Source organism: Balaenoptera ricei, chromosome 5 (genome assembly GCF_028023285.1).
Source record: "Balaenoptera ricei isolate mBalRic1 chromosome 5, mBalRic1.hap2, whole genome shotgun sequence".
Classification (NCBI taxonomy): Eukaryota; Metazoa; Chordata; class Mammalia; order Artiodactyla; family Balaenopteridae; genus Balaenoptera; species Balaenoptera ricei.
The window spans coordinates 54,676,633-54,703,260 of record NC_082643.1 but is presented as its reverse complement, the minus strand read 5'-3'; the positions used below and the strand labels follow the sequence as shown (position 1 = coordinate 54,703,260).

The window sequence follows — 26,628 nt, the reverse complement described above, 5'->3', positions numbered from 1 at the left end:
GTGGTTGAGATTCTTGGGAGAAGGTTTTCATTTAATATTAAATTTATTTATTCAGCAAATATTTATTGATCTCCTACTGCATGCCAGGGACTGATGAAAGAACATCTAAGTTGTTAGGAATCACTCTTCCCCTTGAGGAAGTTTGAAGTGATAAAGGAGATTAAGTTGTGTAAGTTCTTAGCATTTTCCTTTATTTTTACTTTCTGTGCTTTTACTTTTTTTGTGCCTTTACTTTTTGCATGGTGCTGAATATAAACATTTTTGCTATCTCCATTAATGTTTCAGAAAATTATGATTTTTCATTTCTGAATGTAAACGTTCTTTGAAATAAAGTAGCTTTATTTTCAGATTATAAAATTAATAAATATTTGTTACGGAGAACTCTCAGGAGAATTTGATGCTTGATATTTCTAACACCAAGAGAACTTCCTTCTCTTGGTAAGTAGATGAGATTAATAGGCTATGGTTTTTCAACCAATTCGAAGAATGGGCAGAAGACCTAAATAGACATTTCTCCAAAGACCTACAGATGGCCAACAGGCGCATGAAAAGATGATCAACATTGCTAATTATTAGAGAAATGCAAATCAAAACTACAATGAGGTACTACCTCCTACCGTTCAGAATGGCCATCATTAAAAAGTCTACAAATAACAAATGCTGGAGAGGGTGTGGAGAAAAAGGAAGCCTCCTACACTGTTGTTGGGAATGTAAATTGGTGCAGCCACTTGGAAAACAGTATGGAGGTTCCTCAAAAAACTAAAAATAGAGTTGCCATATGATCCAGCAATCCCACTGCTGGGCATATATCCAGAGAAAACCATAATTTGAAAAGATACGTATACCCCAGTGTTCATTGCAGCACTATTTCCAATAGCCAGGACATGGAAGCAACCTAAGTGTCCATCAATGGAGGAATGGATAAAGAAGATGTGGCACATATATACAATGGAATATTACTCAGCCATAAAAAGAAACGAAATTGAGTTATTTGTAGTGAGGTGGATGGATCTAGAATCTGTCATACAGAGTGCAGTAAGTCAGAAAGAAAAACAAATACTGTATGCTGACACACATATAGGAATCTAAAAAAAAAAAAAAAAAAGTCATGAAGAACCTAGCGGCAAGATGGGAATAAAGACTCAGACCTACTAGAAAATGGACTTGAGGACACGGGGAGGGGGAAGGGTAAGATGTGACAAAGTGAGAGTGGCATGGACATATATACACTACCAAATGTAAAATAGATAGCTAGTGGGAAGCAGCAGCATAGCACAGGGAGATCAGCTCGGTGCTTTGTGACAACCTAGAGGGGTGGGATAGGGAGTGTGGGAGGGAGGGAGATGCAAGAGGGAAGAGATATGGGGATATATGTATATGTATAACTGATTCACTTTGTTATAAAGCAGAAACTAACACACCATTGTAAAGCAATTATACTCCAATAAAGATGTTTTTAAAAAAAAAGATGTGGTACATATATACAATGGAATATTACTCAGTAAAAAAGAACGAAGCAATGCCATTTGTAGCTACCTGGATGGGCCTAGAGATTGTCATACTGAGTGAAGTAAGTCAGAGAAAGACAAACATCATATGATATTGCTTATATGTGGAATCTAAAAACATGATACAAATGAACTTATTGACAGAAAAGAAATAGAGCCACAGATATAGAAAATGAATTTATGGTTACCAAGGGGGAAAGGGGGCAGGGGAGGATCAATTGGGAGGTTGGGATTGACATATACACACTACTATATATAAAATAGGTAACTAATTAGAACCTATTCTATAGTGCAGGGAACTATATTCAATACTCTGTAATGACCTATAGAGGAATAGAATCTAAAAAAGTGGATTTGTGTATAACTGATTCACTTTGCTGTACAGCAGAAACTATCACAACATTGTAAATCAACTATACTCCAATAAGAATTAATTTAAAAGATGTGGTACATATATAAAATGGAATACTACTCAGCCATAAAAAAGAATAAAATAATGCCATTTGTAGCAGCATGGATGGGTCTAGAGATGATTATACTTAGTGAAGTAAGTCAGAAAGAGGAAGGCAAATATCATATGATACCACTTATATGTGGAATCTAAAATATGACATAAATGAACTTATCTACAAAACAAACAGGCTCAGACATAGAGAACAGACCTGTGGTTGCCAAGGGGGAAAGGGAGTTATATATATAACTGAATCATTTTGCTGTACAAAAGAAATTAACACAGCATTGTAAATCAACTACAATAAAATAAATTTAAAAAAATAGGCTATGGTTTTTATCTATTGTTTTTAAGCAAGATGTATAAGGATGTTTCTACCCCTTCCTAGAAGATATGTTGCAACAAAGAGAACTCTCAATGTCTATAAATTATCCTTAGTCTGTTTAGAAATTGCCCTTGCTCTTTCTATTTTCTTATTTAAGTAAAAGAACGTTGTGATTAGTGTTATGAGTCCAATATTTCTGCCCCGGGGAAGTGATAAAAACCAAAATTCTGAATTCCGTATTGAAAATGTAATAATACAGAGTTTTTAAAACTAAGATTGGATTATTAGCAAAATTTATTGACTTTTATGTTTAGTGATAGATACTTAATGGGCATAAGTTGAAAGTTTTATAAATTAGAATTTTGGTATATTAATTTTTTCCATTGATTTATAATTTGAGTTTTTTTTTTTTTTTACCTTTACTTGATTTCTGTTGGCGTTGAGAATAAACCTAAACATTTTTCTTTTCTTTATAAAAGTACAACACGCCCATTAAAACAATTTGGACATTGCAGAAATATTGAAATAAGGTAATCCCTAGATCCTATCATTCAAAGGTACCAACCTAGCAGACTATTGCCTTCCAACTTTATGTACTTATATCTACAAAGAAACATTTTTCTTTTTTACTAAATTGAGGTCATGCTATAGATTCAATATTATGTCCTGCTTTTTTTTTTTACCTTAAAGTATATTGTAAAAAAATTTCTTACATCTAAGTTACTTTTGAAAATTTAAACCCATAATTTCTTGGCTCTGTAAAATTTGAAATGTTAGAAAATATGAGAAGAAAAAAAATCTGTAATCCTGCCCCTGAGAGTTAGCTACTTACACATTAGTATTTCCTGCTAAACTGTTTCTTTGCTCCCACCTTCAAATAAAACTTAAATATCCATGGTAACTCTTTATTTAATTTCTTTTGTTAAATGAATAATCATTTTGAAAAATGAACTTCTTTAAAGAAATTTATCTTTATATAATTAATATGATTAGTAAATTCATATTTTCACATTTTGTAGAACTTTTGCATTTGTAAAGGACCTCTAATTCAAATTTATTGTAACATTTTCTCTATAAAATATATTTGTACATGCTTACATGTGTGTGTGAAAGTTAAATCCTTAAGTGCTGTTTTATGTTGGAATCTTTAGGGGAGAGGGTACATGTGTGTGCGTGTGTGTTTGTGTGGGCACGTGTGTGACAAATGTAGAATCTGAAGACACACTTTTTTATCTGGCTGGGCTTGGGTAAGCTTCAACTTCTGTGAGCCTCAGTTTTCTCATTTTTCAAATTGTAATGGTAGGACCTTTCCAAGGTACAGGCTTGTTGTAAGGAGCCAGTAAAAGCTGTGAAAGGACCTCTTAAATTATAAAACATACAAATGTTAATAGTTATTATTTAAGGGGCTCTAGGAAAAAAAAAAAGGCAAAGGCAGTCCTTGATTCCATCAAGTTATGGTCAGATTTCCTATCAGAGTAGGTGGAAATTGGGTATGGGAACCTTGCTGTAAGAAACGCAGAATATAGTTGTGCATTGAATTTCGCATCTTTCTTATTAGCAAAAGGTACAGATTATCCTAACAGACCACATGTCTAGATCTTAGGGCAAGTGAGAATGTAATTCTTTTTGTACCATTTTAATTTTGAACAAGCCATGTTTATGGTACCTAGCTCTTAGAAAAAATAAAAAGAACAAGAGAGAAATGGTATATCTGCCCACCACCATCTGCTATTTTTAGATTGGCTAGGAAGCCCTATTTGGCCGCCTTTGCCCATGTCATTTGGCAACTCTTGAGCCTGCATCATTCAGAGATAAAAGAAGCTTAGAAGGTGGAAAACTGAATTTCTTTGATTTTCCAGTCATCACTGATGAAAAAATATATCACCACAAGCAATTTGAAGGACATTGGCTGTAAGTAAAACAATAAGTGTTTTCAGTTAGTGAGATGGGCTTATGCGACACAAAAGACATGATGTATTTCCACCTTTCTGCCTTAATAGGGGGTGAGGAAGGTATGAACCTTCTGTCCTGGTTTGATTTTTATTTATTATCAAGAGAAATAATAGTTTAGAAAAAGATGCAAATACTGTGCATATATATACATATACATACAAATATATATATGCTTATATATTTTTATGGCCTTTTAGAATAAAATTCTTAGAAAAGAAAGGGAAACTATGAATGTCAAGGAAAGAAGCACAGAAACAATCTGGGAAATGACAGATTTTAAGATTAATGTACTAAGATGAATTTGAAAACTAAAGAAACAAAGTAAATAGAAAAATCTAATTTTCCATTTACTTGGATAAAGGGACATAATATTCTACCCATGGATCAGTTTTAAATGAGCACACATTTGGGCATTTTATAGGTAATAAAATTTAACCTGTTTTATCTGTGGTATCTATAAGGTGTTCTGAAACATTTCTATTGTTGGATATAGTAATTTACCAAAAGCTCTAGTAAAAGTCAGGTTATATATTGTAGGTAGTTTTTCTTTTGCCTATATTATTATTTTACTAGCTTCCTACACTAACTTTCCTTTAACTGTTAAACTTTAACTGTTAAATTATCATTTTCCTATAATTGAAGAATTTTATTAAATGAGTTACCAAATGTTAAGTGCTCAATAAATGTTTATTATTATAATTGTGTTGATATTTTTAACATGTGCACAAATTCTAATGAAATTATATTAGAAAGTTTATTTAAAGCCTCTCCTATTGCAAGCCACATTAATTATTTTACGTAGCTGTGCATTAAAAAGATGAAATTCACTTTCTCATAGCTGTTCCAAAGTTGATATTTTCCTCCGTCTCCAAAAGAGTTTGAGAAAAACTTATACTATAGTCTTAGTCTTATGTCTAGTAGTAATGGAAAATAATTTTGCCTACTAGGAAAAGTTGTGGATATATTGCTCTTTTTAAATTTGTGATTATGAAGTCAGAAATATTGATATATTAAAGAGAATCCATTTATAATAAATTAAATTCAAATATAAAATTTTGTGTAACATACTCGTAAAGAAAGTTCAGGGAACATTTATAAAGTGCTTTATTGTTTGCAAAGGACATTTACATACTTTATCATTTAATCCACACAATAACCTTGTGAGATAAATAGAAGTATTCCCTTTTATAGATGAGAAAACTGGGGCTCACAGAGGTCACAATTTGAATGTGATAAGCCAATATTTCTACAAGAGACTGGATCACTGGAAAGGATTCTGTAGAAATGGTGCTTGCACAAAAGGGAACTTGTAAGGGATCCTAGGGGGTCCTTTCAAAACTACATTTCTGTGATTTCTATAGTTTTAGGTGGGAGGCAACATGATATAGTAGGAAGCACCTGGGAAGACCTACATTTACTATATCCTGGCCTTGAGCAAGTAATTCAGCCTCTCTGAACCTCAATCCTCATATGTAAAACAGGAACATTTTTTATTAACTTGCAGTGTTTTTTTTTTTTAATATATCTTTATTGGAGTATAATTGCTTTACAATGTTGTGTTAGTTTCTGCTGTACAACAAAGTGACTCAGCTATATGTATACATATATCCCCATATCCCCTCCCTCTTGAGCCTCCCTCCCACCCTCCCTATCCCACCCCTCTAGGTCTGCAGTGTTATTGAAAAGATAAAATGAGATAATGTAGAAAAGAACTAGGCACTAAACTGCTTAATGATAGAACTATTGTTAATACGTATAAATCCAAATGCAGTAACCCTTCCAACATAGCACCGTAGCCACATAGCCCATTAAAGCCATGCTTTTGAAGGGGAGTATAGTGTTACTAATCAGCAACTGTTTTTGGTAAATGAGGAAAATGAATGGAGAATTTTTTGAAGATGTTAAAGCAGAGAAGGGAATTGCATAGAATGGAACCCATGGATATATATTTGAGGTGGAAACTAAAATCTCGATGAAAGCAATACAGATGGAAGAAAGAACACCGCAGGACAAGAAAGAGCCTGCGACCTAGCTCAGTGGAAGCAAAAAGCATGAGAATCACTTGGCTAATCTTGGGCAAACTGTTTCTGGACCGACCATGTATCAGAGAAGCCTCCAGGAACCTCTGTCATTCAGGGAAATGGAAAGTTTCAGCAGTGGAGTGGAACTGCTGACGTTGGACTTGGGCTTTATAATCTGATAGACCTAGGTTAAAATTTTGGCTATGCTACTTGCTAGCTGTTTGATCTTGGACAAGTTATTTGATATCCCATGTCTCTTGATAAATCCTACCTCGTGGAGTTGTTTCAAAGATTAAATAAGATATATGTGTAAAGTGCTTTCTTGTTTTTTGTTTATTGCTTCCTTTGCCAACGAAAATATAAAATCTATATGGAGAGGACCTTTGTTTTGTCCCTGTATCTGTTGTATACATGTAATAGTAGACCCTTAAACATTTGTTGAATGACCAAACCAACTTGTCGAAGTGTGTGTGTGTGTGTGTGTGTGTGTGTGTGTGCGCGCGCGTGCATGTGTATAATACAGTAAGCCCATTTGAATGATGTGAGGAAAATACTCCCAAGCTACAGTGGCATTTATAAGATTTTTATCATGATCTATCCTTGTCTAAATTTCTATTACACTTATTGTGCAATCAGTCAGGTAATATTTAATCACATACTATTTTGTGTCCTAATCAATTTTATGTTTAATTTTTTCAGTTGGACTGTTAAGCTCATGGAGAGTAGAGAGTGGTATTTATCCATCATCATCCAGTCTGATGCTATGCTTCTAGATCTCCAGGTTGGAACAATATGTGTTGTTAATTATTGGGCCACATAACCAGGAATTTATACTTGATGATGGTAATTGGTCATGGTAGGATTTTGGCCGAAGATGAAAATATGTTTTCTTCTGTTGTCTTCGATGAATATTTGTCAGATGAAAGGCTGCAAGATATGATGTCACTGGACAAGAAAAGGACAGAAAGATCTGTATGAGAGTATTTATGTTCTAATCCCAGAACAGAGTGTATGTGTTGGTGGGTATTTTGAGGTTTCTTTGACACGCATTTCTCTTGCTTCTGGGCCTTTGCACATATCTTTGCCTGGAAAATTTCCCTTACTCCTTCTCCTTCATCTGCTAATTCCTACTTATTTTTCAGTTTTCAGCTCAAAGTCACTTTCTCCAAGAAGCTTCTATAGTACTGACCTAAGTCTGAACAAAGTGTCTCTCATCTGGGTTCCTATAGCACTCTATACTTTCCCTACTATAATACATATAAAATTATATTGTAATTTTCTGTTTGAGTTCCCAACTAGACAATAACTCCATGAAGATAGGAATTGTATCTGTCTTACCATTATACCCTAGTGCAGTGCCTATTACTCAATAAACATTTGTTGAATAAATGAATGAAAAGTGACTAAAGGAAAGGAAAAAAATCTTCAAAATAAGAGCTGTCATTTATTGGCTATCTGTTAAATGTCTGGGCCTTTATAAAAGTTAATATTTAATCCTTGCAACAATCCAGATGGAGCAATTGAGTTCAGGGAACTTAACTTGGTCAAAGTGATACTGCTGAGTTTTGAACCAGGGTCTCCTTAGACCAAAGCCTCTGTCCTTTCCACTTTAATACTGCCTCTCTCATGCCTTACATTTGTGTAAGTAAGTTGTTACAGGCTACAAAAGTTTTTACCTCTTATGACACCTTTGTGAAGCTAGATGTTATCTTCCTTTTTGTATCCAGTAAGTGGCAAAGCCATGATTTTCCAATTAGATAGTCTAGATCCAGGTTCTTTCCTTTTCCATAATAATACAGCTGTCCATTCTGGGGGATTCAGTGGTGTATGGTCTTTACAAAAATGGTGCGATAATAAAAGTTTAAAAGATAAGATGTTTTTGATTCAAAAATAATAGAAACAATTCCAGGCAGATGTATTTCAGCAGGGCTGGAGTAAATGCTGTGTTTTCTTTGTCATTTTTTTCCAAGAGGGAGAAACAGTGACTACAGTTGGGAATGATTGCTATTAATACTATCAAATGCTTTCTTCTCTTTGATATGTGATTGTTTCCTGGCCTCATATTGCTATGAGCTCAAAATTCATAGGATTTCTACAGAAGAAAGTATAGCTGGTGGGACAAAATGGTGCTGTTGGGTGAATTCAGTGCAGCTCCTTCCTACCATTAGCCCTCCTTCTTGTGGCGGTTTGTTTTTCAGTTACTTTGCTTATCCCACACCCCTCAAATTGTGGCTTCTGGTAGGAGCGAGCTTAGTTGGGTTTGCCACAGAGGTCATTGACTTTGGCCACCCTTGGCCTATGACTTTATTTTGCTCTTTACCCTCACACCAAAAATTACTTCTGTTGAGAAGTAAGGGGAGTGGGAATAGGATAGTAGGGAGTGTTGTATTTTTGACTGAAACAAGAAGAGGCTCAGAACTAAGGAAAGTAAATCTCCACAACACCTTCCCGAAAGTAGATAAGTCTCCCACACGTGCAGACAAAAGAAAATGTAGTGTGAAAAGGAATTCAGATTTTTCTTAGTCTTACTAGAGTTCTTGCAGCTGCTTTGACACATATAGGTCACTGGACTGTAGGGCAATGCAAATACAAAATTTCAAAAAAGAAAGTATTTTTTTAAATTTTAAGAAGTATTTTTAAAAGCACTAAAAGATTATAGTTTTATAAAACCACAATTAACCAAAATTTTATTATAATCTTTTAATAAAATGTTAGAGTTAAATGAAAGACTTAAAAGCCAATCGCAAATTTGAAAATAAACTGTTCTAAAGCAAATATAATCCCAGCGTATATCTTGATTATTGGCTGCTTTGTTCTGCCCTGTACTTGTCTGTAAATGTTTGATGAAGCCACAGTTCATTATTTACTTTTCTTTGATCTCTACACCAGCTAAATATGGTTGTGTTTCTGTTTTCCTTGTGACTTTGCATTTGTACTATCTGGCATTGGAATTTTGCTGAACAGGTGAGTTTGACCCTTCATGGGGGAGAAAGAGAGGCATGTGGGTAACTCAAGCCCAAGTAGGTTGTGGCTGAATAGAAGGAAATCCCAGGTTAGTTTTTTAAAACTGAGGTGTAAATATATACAGTGATCTGTAAATTTTAAGCAAACATTTAAAAGTATGTTTACATGCATCTAACTGCCTCCCATCAATATACAGAACATATTCAGTACCACAGAAGACTCTTAGATTTGCCCCCCACTGACATTACCAACATTTGAATTCCTTTTCACACTACATTTTCTTTTCTTAATAAATTTATTTATTTATTTTTGGCTTCGTTGGGTCTTCGTTGCTGCACAAGGACTTTCTCTAGTGTGGCGAGCGGGGGCTACTCTTCCTTGCGGTGAGCAGGCTTCTCATTGCGGTGACTTCTCTTGCTGCGGAGCACAGGCTCTAGGGCGCGCGGGCTTCAGTAGTTGTGGCACGTGGGCTTCAGTAGTTGTGTCTCGCGGGCTCTAGAGTGCAGGCTCAGTAGTAGTGGTGCTTGGGCTTAGTTGCTCCGTGGCATGTGGGATCTTCCCGGACCAGGGCTTGAACCCATGTCCCCTGTATTGGCAGGTGGATTCTTAACCACTGAGCAACCAGGGAAGTCCCACACTACATTTTCTTTACATTATTAGGATAACCACTCTTCTCATTTCCATCACCATAAATTAGTTGTGTCAGGAGAGCCATCTTTCACAGTGTTTTTCACAGAAGACATCATGAATGGGAATGATTGATACAAAGTTTGGGAATTGAGAGTAAGTTCAAATTCCTTGGGATGACATATATGACAGATGTGGTGCATCCATCATTTCCTAAAGACAGAAATTCCCAACTGGTTCTATTCAGTTCCACACTGGTCAGGGGGCAGAGTTTTCCCTTAGGTATCCACCTCCACATAGGATGTCCAGATTCCCCACATTAAGTCCCACTCACTCTTCAAGGGACATCTTAAGAGTGTCCAGGTTGGTTAGATGGTTAATGTTCAGAGGCAAAGTGTCAGTGTGGGGTACACATTAAGAATAACTCATCATGGAGTCCTTTTCTCTATGTCCTGGGCCTAAAAATTTCCTACTCCCACTTTGAAAGGACCTCCAGTCCTGGACCCCATCCAGGTCTGTTCTCCATCTCTCTTGTCTCTATCTTAGCTTCAGGCATATTAACTCTTTGGGGACAAAAAAGCTAAGCTAGAAGCATACATCCATACTTTTTCTGTCTCACACTTAATCCATTGGGTTTTTGGGTCTCTGTTTCTGCTCCTGGGCTAAGGGAAGATAATAGTGATCTTGGAGATCATTTCATATCAGTACATACAGATTTGCCTTACTCTTAGAAGGTTGCATATGATTCCATTACATAGATGTATCCCATTTGGTTCAATATTTTGATATTTTAAATAATGCATAAATATCTTTGTATATGTCTTTTCTCTCATGTATCAATAAATACTTGGGACCAATTCCTAGAAGAAATTTCTGAGTCAAAGATGTATACACTTAAGATTTAATTTTAATAATGCCAAATTGCTCTCAATAGAGCTGGTACCAATTTATATACTTCTACCAGCAATGTGTGGATATTCCTTTTTATACTTGTTGAAAATTTTTTTTAAATTTTTGCTTACAGTGTTTGTGCTATGTGGAAATTTAAAATTTTTATGTACTTGAATTGATCAGTTTTTAATGATTTCCAGGTTTTGTGTTATAATTAGTAAGGCCCTCCCTACTCTGAGTCTATGCTTTATGTTTTTTTTAATATTTAAAACTTTTATGTACCAAACGTTTATTTTGGTATAAATGATACGACAAAAAATTTTTATAGCTAACCTACTTGTTCCAGAACTATTTACTTAATAATCCATCTCCCATTAATGATGTGCAATGCCACCTTTATACTAAATTCCCTAATATATTTATGTCTATTTCTAGACCTTCTATTCTGTTTAATTCATCTGTCTGTCAGTTATTCAGTGGCACTGCACTATTATAATTGGTGAGGTTTCAAAATAAAAATAATTTCAGTAGGTTTGTTCCCCTCTTGTTATTAATTTTATATTTTTAGAGTTTCACAGCCTTTTGGCTTTCTTTCTTTTCCATAAGCACTTTAAATATACCTCACTGTTTTTCTGACAAAAATTCTGATGGTATTTTTATTGGGATCATATTAAATTATAGATTTAAATTAGGGAGAATTGCTATCTTCATGATGTTGAGTCTTCCTAATCATGAATTGATATTCATTTTCATGTATTAAAGGTTATTTTTTGCATTCCTTAGTAGTGTTTCAAAATTTTCTTCAACGTTCTTGCACATTTCTTGTCAAGTTTATTCCTAAATATCTTGCCATGTTCTGTTGTTACTGTAAATGAGATTTTATCTTCCTTTGTATTTTTAAACTGATTGTTGTTGCTATTAATACATATGCAGGCAATTAATACTTACATATTAATTTAGTAACCATTCACATTGCTGATTTCTCTTTCAATTTTAATTGATTTTTGTTCCTTCTTTAAGCTGAAAGCAATTGTTAGATGGTCTACAAATTATAATGTTTACCTATTCCTCTTCTATTTTTATACCTAATTTCTTCTGTTGACCAATTGCATTGGCCACTGTTTTCCTCCAGAACAATATTAGATAATAATGATGAGAATGGTCATCTTTGAGCTAACATATTTAAATTTGTGCAAAGTGATCAAAAAGGCTATAAAATATGTTTCCTTAAAACCACCATAGAGGACACGTTTTCAGAAAGGAAATGACTTTTAGAAAGTCAAAATGCTTCCTGAAACGGTATCTTGTATGTTCAAATTTTCCATGTATTTGTTCAAATGAATCTTCTCAGTGATACCTTCCCTGACCACCTATTTTATTTTTTATTTTTTAAATATTTTATTTTATATTTGAGTATAGTTGATTAACAATATTGTGATAGTTTCAGGTATAAATCAAAGTGATTCAGTTATACATATACATGTATCTATTCTTTTTCAAATTCTTTTCCCATTTATGTTGTTACATAATATTGAGCAGAGTTCCCTGTGCTATACAGTAGGTCCTTGTTGGTTATCTATTGTATTTTAAATATAGCGGTGTGTCCATGTCAATCCCAAACTCCCTAACTATCCCTTCCCCCCACCCTTTCCCCTGCCCAACCATAAATTCCTTCTCTAAGTCTGAGTCTGTTTCTGTTTTGTAAATAAGTTCATTTGTATCATTTCTTTTTAGATTCCGCATGTAAACGATGCTTCTCTTTCTCTGTCTGACTTACTTCAGTCAGTATGACCGACCACCTGTTTTAAATTGCACCTGCCCCCTGCCCCAATCCTTCCTATCCTCTTTCCCTGCCTCATTTTCTTCTATGGTATTATCAGTCCCCCAAGCTAGTGCATGTTTCCTTCCACTGGAAACAATAGCAGGGATTTATTAATCTTTGTTTGTTTGTTTGCTTTGTTTTATATCTCTAGGACCTAGAACAATACCTGGCACATAATAATACCTAATAAACACTTGATGGATGACACTTCCTAAGAAAATTCAGGAAAGGTGCTAAAGAGATTTGCTTGCCTCCAGTTAGATGTCAGTATAGAATAGGAATTAATTACCTGAAGAACTAGGTGAGATTTAAAATTTTGTTGTGACATCATCGCAATTTGAATTTCTGTTGCATTTCTTTTTCTCCATAGTGATGAACAATAAATGAGAGTCTTCAAATCCCAGTGGGTGTGGGAAGATAAGGACCAGGTGATGGTAGCTGTAAAGAGGAGAATAGGCTGAAACTTGAGGCAGCAGGAATTCCCATAGAGCTCCCTGACTGGCATCCATTTTGAAGAACAAAATAGTTTTCATTTCTTTTGTAGCAATAACCACAAAAATATTTCACTAGAAAGAGAATTCACCAGGAGGACTTGAACTTCACAGTACAATCTTAATATTGCTCAAAACAGATGTTGTTTTTTTGAACCTAATTTACCATTTAAATTAAACACAGAAAAGTTCTTTCCCTAAAGCAGAGAGAGACTTCACCTCTAAAGGAGACAATTTAGGCCCAGAATGTAACTATGATTACTAAGAAAAAGAAAGGAAGGGAGGGAGGAGTGAAGGGTGGAAGGAAGAAAGAAGGAAGGGAGAGAAAGAAAGCTTATGAAGGTTAAACAAATTAGCTGGTGATATTTTGTGCAAGTTCTGTTGGAAAATTACTCTAGTAGCCTCAGTGTGGGAAAATGAGTTGCTCAGCAGTGACTGCTAAAAATACAGCAGCTAGAAAGACGAGATTACTGCATGCTGGCACATTTGCCTGGCTAGTGCTTGGTAATTTGTTCTGAGGTCTAGCTTTGTGTCGATGCCTCTCCTTTGAGTTTGCTCACTGCAGGATGGTGATTAACCTGAACCTGGAGGACATGTAACAAGGCTTAATTCAGAAGCAGAAACTGGGGATCTTCAGCTCAGAAGTGCTCTTCACATTTGTGCTATTATTGGCACCATGATTAGGCTGAATTTAGACTAGCATTCCTGTCTCACCTGATGGGAAAATAAGAGGTTACTGCATTTAGGATGGAAGGAAATCACGAATGTCAGCCTGCTATTAACAATGTTTTCAGATAAAAATTGCAAGAGCCACATGTTATGATCATAAGTGGATTTCCAATCAGTCCCTTGTTCACCAGGACTAGTCTCTTCCCTCCTTGGTATTGTGATTCCTGTTAACGAATTCCTTTCCTTCCTTCTACTCCATCCCAGGTAGAAATAAAGGACTGACTTCTTCAGTAGGGTAAAGGAAATCTAATCCCTTCTTTTGTCTCTCGTTTCAATCAGAGGCAAGACAAATAGACCTTACTATTCTCTATAAGGTACTTCATGATCTCCACTTCTTACTGCTTTCCTCCTTGCTGGCTTCACAGCAGACTGGCCTCTGCCGTTCCTTGAATATACCAAGCACACTTGTCCCAGGGACTTTGTCCTGATGGTTGCCCTGCCTGGGATGCTATCCCCCGAGATCTTTTCATGGCTCACTCCAGCACTTCCTTCAGGTCTCTACTCAAATGTCATCTTATTAATCAGGCCTTAGCTGACTACCCTAACTACCTGCCTCTGTCTCCCACTGTTCCCTTTACCATGCTTTGTGTTTGTTTACTGTTTTTATCATCACCTGACAAATTATGTATTTGTCTATAGTCTGTCTTCCTACACTAGAATGCAAACTCCACCAGAGCAGGGACTTGTTTTGTTTACTACTGTGTTCTCAGTGCCTAGAATGGTATCTGGAAAATGAAGCAGATGCTTGGTAAACATTGGTTGAATGAAAGAATTTTCTTTAATCCTTGGCACTTTAATGTACAGGTTTGTTTTTGTTTTCTATAATGTACTTGATTCTACTGTAGCATATGGGAATGTATTTGTCACAGCATCAGCAGTCATTTATTTTTTGAAATGTTTTATAAATATGAACTTTAAAAAATCAAATATAATAGGATATGTGTGAAGGCTCTGTAGGAAATTGGTTAGTAAAAAATGATCCTGGAGTTCTTAGAGTATATACTTTTAATTTTGGTTTCTATCTTTTTCTACCCAGCACACTCTACATTAGGTAGACAAAGATAGACCAAAATAAGATGTTTACTCAACTCTTCATTATCCATGCTAATGAACAAGCTACTTGCTATTCTTGCTATTTTGCTTGTGTTTGTTTTTATACTTTTCCCCAGTTAAAGAGGATCAATATTTTGGTTGACAAAGTTTGGTTATACACTATATAGGGGAAAAAGTACATAAGAAATAATGAGCATTGTAGCAGATGGTTTTGTTATGTATTCTGCTTAATGATGCCTAAGAATTTGAAAGCAAGATTTGGTATGGACCATACTTCTCTTGTTTTTTCTCCTATTGCACTCAGTTTCTTCCAATAAAAATAGATAATTAAGACTTTTTTCTGTATATTAACAGACAAAAGAATTACTGTCTTGCAAATATACTGAATGATTATACATTATTTAGAAAAATCAGTGCAAACGTATTTATGTTAATCAAGTGTGAGTTGCAGGAAAATGCATGTTTAGATAGAATGGGCCTCTTTTCAGCTCATTACTTGGAAAAACCTTGATAAGAAAAGATGAGATTCTAGAAACTATAAGAAAAAAAGGATGTATTCTCTGGAGAAAAGATAGCATGAGAAAAGATTTGGATATAGGAGTACTGTGGTCCCATGAAGGGGTTCTAGAAGTTAACACGTTTTGGGCCCTCAAAGTGCATCAAATCATTGTTGAATGTACAATTGGCATTCATTAATTCATTCATTCATTAATTCACTTATTCTTCATTTACTTATCACATACTAGTTGAATGTCCACTATGTTCCAGGTATTTTTTAATTGAAGTATAGTGAATTTACGTTATGTTAGTTTCAGGTGTACAACATAGTGATTCCCTGGTTGAGGAAGAGCATCTTGGAATCTAACTGTTTCTAATAAAGACTTTCAACTTATCTTTGTTTCAGCCACACTGAAGGACAAATTCAAGATTATTGGGGCATAAAGCTATACAATTTAGGGGCTCCTCTTTAAGAAAAAGAATACAAAATTAGTTACTGGGCTTTGGTAGAGCCTGTACAAGAGAGTAAACCTTGATTGACTTCCCTTCTCACTTTTACTTTCATAGGTACTAGTGCCTTCAGTTTCAGAGCCATTCCAGTGTTCTGGGTGGTGAATTGAATGGTTTCTGTGCAGCTGCTTAAATCTCTGCTCAGCTAAGTCAGTTTGACTTGTCCATCTACTTTCTACTTTCTGTTATTTTGTTAACGTCTCCTCACCTTTTATTATTTTTCTGGTTGTTTTCATTTTTCTGGTAAGTTTTTAGGAGGGAGTAGAGAAAAATGAGATTGTTTAATCTGTCAAGTTTAACCAGAACTTCCATAAACTCATCTTAGAGTTGGAAGAAATCTCAGAAGTCATCTAGTTCGGGGTTCCTTAACCTGAATTTTAAGATCTGTGAAACTTATCCTCCCAAAATTATGTGCAAAATTTTGTATAGAAGTGTTTGTGTTTGTTTTTCTGGGGGGAAGATCTGTAACTCTCAGATTCTCAAAAGTTAACGTCCCTTGATATTCACAATTGAGGAAATTGTGATTAAGAGAGATAGATGTCAGACATCTCCTTGATTCTATGTGTCTGACAATAGAAGAGCCTTGATCCTTGGTTAGAGAGGTCACCCAAAGGAAGAAGTTTTCAAGCTATGAGCTTTCTGACTCTGATTTTCCTCAGCACACTCCAGTTCTCTCTCGGGTGTGTAAATATGGACATGTGCAGAATCTTTGCTCTTGCTTAGTTGAAGCCCTTCTCTCTTGTTTAATGATAGTTTTGTCTTCCATTGTGAGGAAGTCATTTTCCTTGAGAGAATGATGTACATGGTCATAAATAAAGTCACCTTAACTGTGTTTATCCCAGGTTTGATCATTCTGGGAGGTCTGTGTCTCAGGCTTCCTTAAGTTTGCAAGGTCTCTAGGAGTCTATCTACAAAGTGGCCTGAGCAGCCTGCTCGGCAATAAATCACCCTAAAGGAATAAGGGCTGGCGGCAGCCTGGGGTTGGTGGGGGTGGGATAATCTGGGGGCACGTTGAGGGTGCTTCATTAAGCTCATACTCTGTCCCGTTCCCACGGGTCCCTGTCTGAGTGCTAGGGAGGGCCTGCGAGTTAAATGTCAAAGAGATTTTTTCATGAAAATCTTGGGAACGTTGGAGGAACAAAGCATTGCTGTTTTGGGATCCGTATAATAATTTAAGAAGGAAGTCATGAAGAGCTATTCTCTGCTTTGGTGGAATTGTGCCGTAATGTTTGTTCTTTGTCAGCTTTAGGGTGCTTCTGTGGCAGAGGTAAAAAAGTCAGAAAGATGACTTTCCAAGTCATCTCAGGGAGCCAGGATTGCAGGAAAGTGGTGTCAGTTGTTCGTTGCTGAGAGAACTCTGATATTATTGCTCTCGAGACACCTCCTGGGGAGAGGAGGGGGCTTTGGGGTCTTACAATTGCTATGCATTCCTATTCCAAACCTATTATTTGGTCAAGGCAGGGGAAACATGTGCACATATGCAATGTGTTAAAACACCTATGGCTGTGGAAGTGGTATGTCCTTTTGTGCTTTGAATTTCAGGCATGCTATTTCTTTAAAGATTCTGTAGCCAGAATGATCTCCAGGTATCATCAGATCCTCAAGTCCCATTACGATAAGATTTGAATTTCACCAAAAGGAATTGCTGTGATTTGATGATGGACCATTTTCCACAGAGACCAGGAGGCCAGCAAGCCATCGTACGTCACTCTCTGGAGATAGACTCCTCTGTGGGTACTAAGTCTGTATTGGAAGCAGTAAGAAGGTGTGAAGTGTAAGGCCTATGGGCTGTGTCCCCCACAGCTGAGCAATGCTGACAGTCTTCTCTGGGGGGATTAATATATTGATCTGCCCTCTGGAGGGCAGTGACCTCCCTAGAGGGAGAAGTCTGGCTAATCCCTTAGTTTCTCTGACAGCAGGTCCGGAAGGATCCTGTTGCCAGGAATCGAAGGTAGTTGTTACCTTGACAGCAGGAGTTCAGCATGCGTGCGCCTCTCCTGGTCCCCACGTGATCCTTTGCTGTGACGCTTGTGTATTTATACCTGTGCAAGACTCAGGAAGGTAGAGACAGCTCACATGTGTCCCGTCTGCCCTCTTAAGGAGGCTGGGCTGGGCCCGCTGGGGTCAGTGTGCACTCTCCCTTTGCCGCCTTCTCAGACAACAACTGATGGAACCACTTAAGCCAGAGGGGGATCTCTCAGGGAAGCCAGCATGATTCCTGATATGGGCAAAGTGCTGGGTGAGTAAGGGTACCTGCACTTTCAACAAATCAATTGGCTAAAATGCTTCTCCACGTAGGACACATTTAAGAGGATGACTAGCTTCCCTTTCCACCCATGTTTCTGGACAGTGCTCAACACTGCATCAGAATTCTCTCTGGTGTTTCTACTTCTGCCTTTCTCACTTCCATAATTTTTCCTTTCTTCGTATATTTAAATGCTTTGTAAATTGAGGATGGCTTGTGTTACGGGCTCTTAAATGTTTGGGGGTGAGTTGGGGGGCTTTTTATCTTTGGAGCCAGCTCTGTGGTCACTGTTATGGCTCAGCCCCTCCTCATTTCACCTGGATTTCTGTCTTCTGTCATTCCTGCTGAAGGGGTGCTGTCACCTCTCCCGTTATACCATCAGGCTTCAGGCTAAAATTCTAGCTATTACACCAAGTTTCATTTAAAACAGGCTCAAGTATTACATGTTTCTCATTGTTTACAATTGAAGAGATTGTCATCATAACATACTGTAAGTGGATATATTTGATCATTTGCAGTTTCTTCTTTCTTTTCCACCCCCCTTCCCATTCCTTGTTTGCTAAACCAAAAAAATCCTCTTAGAAGATTTCATATCTTAGAGGGATGCAAAAACATTGCAACGAATGATCTAATTCAGACTTGTGTTTTGTTTTACTTTATTATGGTTTTTTCCCTCTGAAGCGCAAAGACTTTCTTTGATAAACCTTCCGTCTTTCAAGCAGCAAGTTAAAGTAACTTGAACATCGCAGCCTTTCCCACCTTAGGAGCACAAAAACATTCACATCTCCATTCCTCTACACCTCACCTACCCATTATGCTTTGTGTGGAGTCCCCCTCCTCCATTTATTTGTGGAAACTCCCCCACAAGATGCTTTTCCTTTATCCATGCTGAGTCTGGGCTAGAGCTCACTTCTGGGCCTTCCTAAGCTGAATTGCCACAGCTGCGAAAACTGGAACTCTGCCGTTGCTACTGCAGTCTAGTTGCAGATCCCAGCGAAGGGCCGCCTCATTGGGAAGGGCCGCCTCATTGGGAAGGGCCGCCTCGTTGGTGCCAGCCTGCCATGACTGCCTTGGTGTGGCTCTTGTCTCAGGCACCTCAGCCAATGGAGCTTTTGCAAAGTCAGAGAAAGAATGCTTCCTTGCTCTGTGTTCACGGTGAAGACAAAGAGTTCTAGAACAGGCTTGGTGAGGCTTAAAACACGATGAGTTAGATAAATAGTGCTGTCTTCTGAGTTGAACTGCATTGCTCCTGCTGCAGCCAGAACTTCCACCTGGAAGTAATCTGGTTGGAACCCTGATGTTTCAGCTGCCTTTGAGCCTGGTAAGCTGGGACTTTGTTGCCACCAACACCTTCTCATTTGGGATCTTTGCTAATAGTTTCACCAATTTTGTTTTTGAGAATGAAAAATAGAGTGTTTCTTTCTTCAGTTTTGGGAATGGTACAAAGGCTTGTGCCCCAAAGTTTCTAAGTTGTGAGACAGCTGTTAATTCATAGGTACAGGGCTCGAACATGCTGCTGGAATGCCTGTTTCCTCTTGGGTTCTGCTCCAAGCTGCTAAATTCTCTGCCCTCCACTGGGTTCTTTTGCTGAATTTACTGCACCAGACACTTAGCTCCCTTTGGTAAGTTTTCTGTTGTCTCTTGTTATTTCTGATTTTACTTGAGTTTCCCTCAATTAAACAGACATAGTTGTGTATGTGTGAAACCTAACTGGGGTCAGGATGTAATTATTTTCCCAGGCGGATCCAGAGTCTCAAGTAATCCAGTTTATTTCAATAAATTCTGTGTCTGCAGGAGGGAAAAAGGGTGCTGGGTGTCCTCTTATTCTCCCTAACTTGGGTGTGTCTGAGTCTCAGCTCCAGCCCAGCCAGGGCTCTGCATTTGCAGTCAATTATAGTTCAGGTTTCAAACATTTCATTTACATACGACTCCCCCCACCCCGCCCGCAACAGAACACTATATTCTCTCATCCCCCTTTCTCCTCCCGTGTTCTATCTAACCGCTACTTTGACATCTTTCCCCCTCCCCAAACTGCGTGCTCAGATGGCCACCAAACTGCTCCATGCTACTCGCATTCAACAATGGCTGGTCAATCTCTTTCCCATGGCCTCCCTTCTCTTTCCTCAGAAGAGAGCGTGAATTATATATCAATACATTCCCCATCTCACAATACATAATTATCTATTTCTCATAACTTTTCCCACCTCAGTTGTGCAGTTGAAATGATAAACTATTTCAAACATTCAGAAAATTATGTTGAAATAACAAACTCTCACATATTCAGGAATTTATAGAAACGAATATAACAGATACCATGTAATCACCTCTTACATTTAACAAGTATTTACATTTTGCCATCTTTGTCTCAGACATTTTGAAATAAATACAACATTACAGATATAGTCAAAGTCCTCTATTTACTCCCTAGCCGGTAACTCCCTAAGTTCCCCAGAAGTAACCATTCCCAAGGTAGATCTTTTTCCCCTTCCCATCAGTGTTTTATGTATTTTGTTTACATGTGTGTGTCCATATCAATATATAATGTTATTTTATGGGTTTAAGAATTAAAGGTATAATATTATTCAGTACATAACATATTCCAACTTGGTTTCTTCATTCAAGCTTAAGTTTTTCCAGATTTTTTCCATGGTGCTACATTAAATATAATTCCTTTGTTTTAACTACTATTTGAGAATATACCACAACTGGATATATCCACTTCTCAGTTGATAAGACAATTAGCTACTTTGAAAAAGAAGCTCTCTTCTTTCCCACGCTTCCAACTGTTGCCTTATTACAGCCTAAAAATTTCATTATTACTTCCTGATTCTAATCATTGGCTCAATTCTAGAAGCCTTCTTGGCTTACTTGGATCCAGTGTTGAAGGAAGTAAATTGACACTTGAACTAAAAAACATGGCAACTTAAGGACAAGAAAGGAGTACAAAGTTTTAAGCTCTGAAATGGTGACTTAAAGGTGCTCCATGGGTTTATATGAGGTTGCTAAAAATTCTGTGACTGGGACAGCAAAAGCATGGGGCTCTGGGGTAAGACAGCCCAAGTTTGAATTCTAGCTCCACTCTTCCTTGGCCATGTGAACTTGCCAATTCTCTCTAAACCTACAAAAACTCTCTAAACCTCAAATCATGAATAGCTTATAGAGTTGTTTTGAGCATTAAATGAAAGAATTCATATAAGGCTGTAGTGCAGTGCCTGGCTCAGAGCAAGTATTTTGTTCATCTTTGTTATGAGTAATGGTTATTAGCTTACTTGAATGCAGAAACCTCTATTTTGTCAGTGGAGTCTATATGGGGACCTAACTCTGCCTCTTCCCTGGAGCTCTGTGTGTGTGTGTGTGTGTGTGTGTGTGTGTGTGTGTATTTATGTATGTTCAAGGAGGACTGAGGAGGGAGTTGGTATAAAGCTCTTATAACCTTAAGCTTATATGGAAGATTCTCTAACATGCTTTAAAGGCAAGATGGGCTTTTTGATGTGCTGAGAATTCTATATGAATTCTATTAATATAGAATTCAATTCTATATGAATTCTATTAACATAGAATTCAATTCTATATTAATTAAAACAGTTCAATATCCTTTTTAGGAAAGATTGTGTTGAAATATATTCTATAAAAGTAACTTCAATAACTCTACTACATTAAATATAATTTAAAGTGGTTTTCTCGTATGTATGTTTTAACTTATCTGAGGCTTCCATGAACCTATTCAACTCTCTATTTAAACCTACCTCTAAATGAAAATTTTTTTTGGAAAATAAACATGTATATATGCAGATAAAGATAGTGACAGGCCATCAAGTTCAGGGAGAATACTTTGTGGCTTGAGGGATTTCAATGACTGTGGCTTCATTCTCATTACTCCTATGCTGTATCACTGCTCCTTGAGGCATTATTCAGCCAAACACACACAGATGCTATTGAAAGAGACACGGTTTATTCTTTTCTGGGAAAAATGTGAAGGCTAAAGGTAGAATGGGAACCTCTTCAGAATGGCTCTTTCTTCCCAAGTCTCAAATAATTAGTAGGGGTTACTCAGAGATTGGTTATTTCAAGTGTCTCTAGTTAAGACAAAACAGTGACTGTGATGATTGTAGTCAGAGACACAGAAGAAAGTAATGCCAAATACTTGAACACAAGGAAAATTCACACAGAAGACTGTTCATCGTGGAAGTATTTTAAACGGTGATGTGCTAATCCTGAGGATGAGCTGAGGGTGGGTGTGTTGGTTAAGTCCCAAACTCTCAAGTGATCAGCAATGGGTCATGGTCCTTTCACTGTCTGAATTCGTATTCTCTTTATTCTGTGGGCATTCTGAAAATTTCATTTCTTTCACAGGGACAGAAAATAAAGAGTTATGGGCTTTGGGAAATACTGCATGTCTCTGTCAGGATCTGGCTTCTAACACTAGTTTTGCACCCGTTTTCCAAAACTGCATACATTATGCAGACTTTCCTCTCCCAAATATGATAATGTTTGTAATAACAACTAAAATAACATGAAAACAATTTATTGCATTTATACAATAACTATTAAATCTTTGAGAACCATATGTGGACTATATGTAGAACTACTCAGTAAGGCAATATAAAGATGATTTTTCATTAAGGGACAAGATACAAGATCACATAAACATATAAACAAGAACCAGGGGCAGAAGCTAACACACCATTGTAAGGCAATTATACTTCAATAAAGATGTTTAAAAAAAAAAAAAAAAAAAAAACAAGAACCAGCAGTCTGCTGGTTAAGTAAGGTAAATCTGGCCACAAATTCTATACTAAAACTTATTTTAAGTATGAGTTGTTGTTTGTTTTTTTTTAAAGAGAATCCAAATCCTTATGGTTGATGAATTCCAATAGATTTCTATTTTTCTGTATTTCAATAGGATTCTATTTTCCCACGTTTTCTTATAGGGACTTTTTCATTTTGACAAACATTTAGAAAGAAATATTTGTATTTATGTGTTTCAAATCTCAGTAAGAGATTAGGAGTAGATAGCCTTATAAGAAGTTCTTGCAGAGATTTGCTGAGGCAAATTTCCTATATATTTTCTAGGAAGAAATCTTTTGATTTTTCAGTATTTTGCCAGTTAATGGAAATTTGCACATCATATTACCTCAGCAATGAGTGCAGAAATCTAAAAATAGAATGCTAAAAATAGAACCTGAAAGGGGGGCAAGAGGAGAAGAAATGAAGAGATTCTTATATGGATTTAGGTATCATGAGGTATCATACTCTCAATGAAAAATTTATATCATTTAAGATTCATCAAATAATTGTTATTTTTCTTTTTACAGATACCCGTACCTGTTTCATAACCTCTCCTGGCTGTAAACCTGAGCACCGATGCTTGACCTATTGTAAGTCAGAAAGTTATGTATGGAAAAAAACCAGCTTTGCATTTTAACCTCTTTCCTGTCTTTACTTAAAAAAAAAAAAAAAAAAGATTTAAATCATAAATGGCTAAGAAGAGGAAAACCTTTTTGTTTCTGTAAGCAAATATCTGACCTTGTTCTGAATTGATAAACTGCATAGGTCTAGCTTTACTAATTTAAACTCCGAGAGTTCCTCTTGTGATACTGGGGGGTACTCAATAAATCATTGCTCTTGTTGTTGATGATGAATATAGGTAATAAAGGAGTATGGAGTTGCATTTTTCCCTTTCGTGACTTGATGTAAAAAAATTCCTTTTCAAACCATTGTAGGAGGATATCTATCTGTAGGATTTATGGTGGGTCATTTATGCATCCTATTATAATTTAGTCTGGATACAATAGTTTTTATCTTCACATGGAAACAAATTGGAAAGAAATAATGAGACACCATTTGGAATTGTTGGCAACTTAATTTTTTATTTTTATTTTTTGGCTGTGTTGGGTCTTCTGCTGTGCGTGGGCTTTCTCTAGTTGTGGCGAGCGGGGGCTACTCTTCATTGTGGTGCACGGGCTTCTCATTGCGGTGGTTTCTCTTGTTGCGGAGCACGGGCTCTAGGCACGCGGGTTTCAGTAGTTGCAGCACGCGGGCTCAGTAGTTGCAGCATTCAGGCCCTAGGGCGCGCAGGCTTCAGTAGTTGTGGCACGTGGGCTTAGTTGCTCCGCGGCACGTGGGATCTTCCCAGACTAGGGATCGAACCTGTGTGCCCTGCATTGGTAGGCAGATTCTTAACCACTGCGCCACTAAGGAAGTCCTGTTGGCAACTTTAAATGTTCAAAAATAAAAATAAAAATAAAACAAAGAAGTCACAAAAGCAGGAGAACAAAAGGCCTCATCTTGGCTGATTAGCTGATTTAACCAGCAGTTGTTGTTGGCACCAAAATGTCAGCTAGACATGAAAAAAAAAAAAAAAAATCTCAAAGGGCTGGGAACTCTGTCCTCTGCAGGGGAAAAGATCTAACATGTATCCCAGATGATACCTTTTGGTACACAGATTTCCCTTATGAATTTCTAATTGGAAGGAAAATATGAGGATATGGCATTGCAAGGAAAGCCAGGAGCGGGGCACATAGTAATAAAATGCAGGACTCTGCTGCAAGGGAGTTTTATCCTTTGCAGTTTGGGAAGCAGTCAGAGTATCAAGTCTTGTGTTATCAGGATGTCTCCTCCTGCCTGCTTCGAAGCTCCTGTGGCTTACATATTGATGTTCAGAGGGAAAGACCCCAGGAAAAATGGATCGGAAATGTACTCGTATTTACTATGCAGAGCCTCTGCAGTGGGGTGGCACATATAAGATCTTTTTCCAAACATTAAGCAGTGTCTGTCTGTTTTTGGCATCACATTATAAATAGGGCTCGTGCTTATGGTGATATAGAAGAAATGCTTTCAATGAGATTCACATTCAGCTCTACCATTTTATAATATTTAAGGCTGCAGTATTTTTATAGATGACGCTGACTAGTTAGAGAGGTTTATTAGCCGTGTGAATCTCAGCCCTTACGTGTCGTCGGGGAAGCTCTGAGTGTCTTCTGACAAATCCTCACATGCTAATAGGGAGTATTAACCACACACAGTGAAGTTAATGAAGTTCTCCTGTGTTTTTTGTTATTTATTTATTTATTTATTTATTTTGCACTTTTTTGGGGATTACAGGAAGCTGGCTGTTTTGTGCTTATGTCCAGCTCATGTGACAGTCTTCATTCTCCTGGGATGAGAAAAGTCTCTTTCTTCTGCAGTCTTCAGTGAAGTCCCCCAGAGCCAAGTTCTACATTTCTTAGCTTGACTCTATTGACTTTTGTTTTATATATACCCCATCAGTTTTCAATGAACAGGCTAAAAGTTAAGCAATTGAGGGTTTGTTTTTTTTTTTTAGTCTATGGAATTGAACTTGTTTCAAATTGTTGACCAGTAAAACCATATGTGTTAGTCACACACTGTATAATATGAGCTTCCTGTTTGAGCCGCATAATCTTTTTGGAAGAACATTATAAACCTAACTTTGTTAAGAAGGATTCTAAGCTTCACAGTGAGCTTTTGCGACCTGGCCAGCTTGAATCTCTTCCTTACTGCTGTGTGAAGCCATTCTATACTACTCTTTGGTGAGATGCAATAGCCAGCAAACAGCAAGTAAAACCCTACATCCTGGAAAAGATCAATGGGCAGAGCATTTGATCACAGAAGAGCAGAAATGAGTTTCAGGAGGGATGCTAAAGGCCAGATGGCCCTGCAGATGTCTGCCAAGATTTCAGAGGCCCCAGGTCAGCCAAGCCAACGAATGGGTTGTGCTGTGCCTATTATACAGATAGTACTAGGGCAAGGAGTCCAGGTTATTTAGCAGAAAAGATGTGTACAGGATTAGAAAAAACTGGGAGCTTCTACTTAGCTGCTTCCTAACAGTGGCTGGATTTTGTGATCTTTGCATCTGCTGCCTTTTGCTCATTTGCTCTACTGCTCATTGATTGCCCTGGTTCTGCTTAGATGGTGCTTGATTCTCTCTGACTACCCTCTTTTCCTTACATAATTACTTACTGAGTGGCTGATAAATCCTGAGCAGTGTGTTAAAGCTGGATGTATAATAATGAACAAGATGGACATGGCTTCCGCCTTCATGGAGTTTATGGTCTAGTGGGGAAGACAGGAAATGGGACAGGTAGTTACAATAAAACATAAGAAATATGAAAGAGAAGGTACAGAGCCCTATAGGCACACATAGCAGGGGAACCTAATCTAATCTAGAGGGCAGAGAAGGTCTCTCTGGGAAGGGATATGTGGGCTGAGACCTGAAGGATAAGTAAGAGTTTGCTAACAAGTAAGGAAATATGCCAGATAGAGAAGACAGTGTGTATGCAGTTGTGAAGTTGAGGTATATTTTGGCAGAGCTGAGCAATTGGAGGTTGAAGTGGAGGAAAGGATAAAATGGAGGGCTGGAGGGTTTCTGTTTCTTTCTCTTCCTTCCTGTACCTTAGGGTATGAGGTGGGCATGAGGGAGGTGGGGAGAGGTTTTTTGGTGAGCACAAAGATTTAATGGCAAGAGGAAGTACATCATTGGGAGTGGGAAGTATGTCTCCAGAAATGCATCACAGGAACAG

At 37.2% G+C, this 26,628-nt stretch overlaps 2 protein-coding genes across 2 annotated transcripts in view; both read left to right on the top strand.

The window, feature by feature from the left end:
- The window catches only part of MOB1B (MOB kinase activator 1B), a 131,402-nt gene extending 107,922 nt beyond the window's left edge, over positions 1-23,480 (top strand). Inside the window, exon 10 of the mRNA XM_059922885.1 lies at positions 23,404-23,480. Within this exon, the coding sequence (XP_059778868.1) occupies positions 23,404-23,424 (21 nt within the window). The 3' untranslated portion in view covers positions 23,425-23,480. The remainder of the gene's footprint in view (positions 1-23,403) is intronic.
- Positions 23,455-26,628, top strand: part of SLC4A4 (solute carrier family 4 member 4) — a 399,214-nt gene continuing 396,040 nt past the window's right edge. Inside the window, exon 1 of the mRNA XM_059922878.1 lies at positions 23,455-23,466. The gene's annotated coding sequence lies outside the window, so the exon portion shown is untranslated. The remainder of the gene's footprint in view (positions 23,467-26,628) is intronic.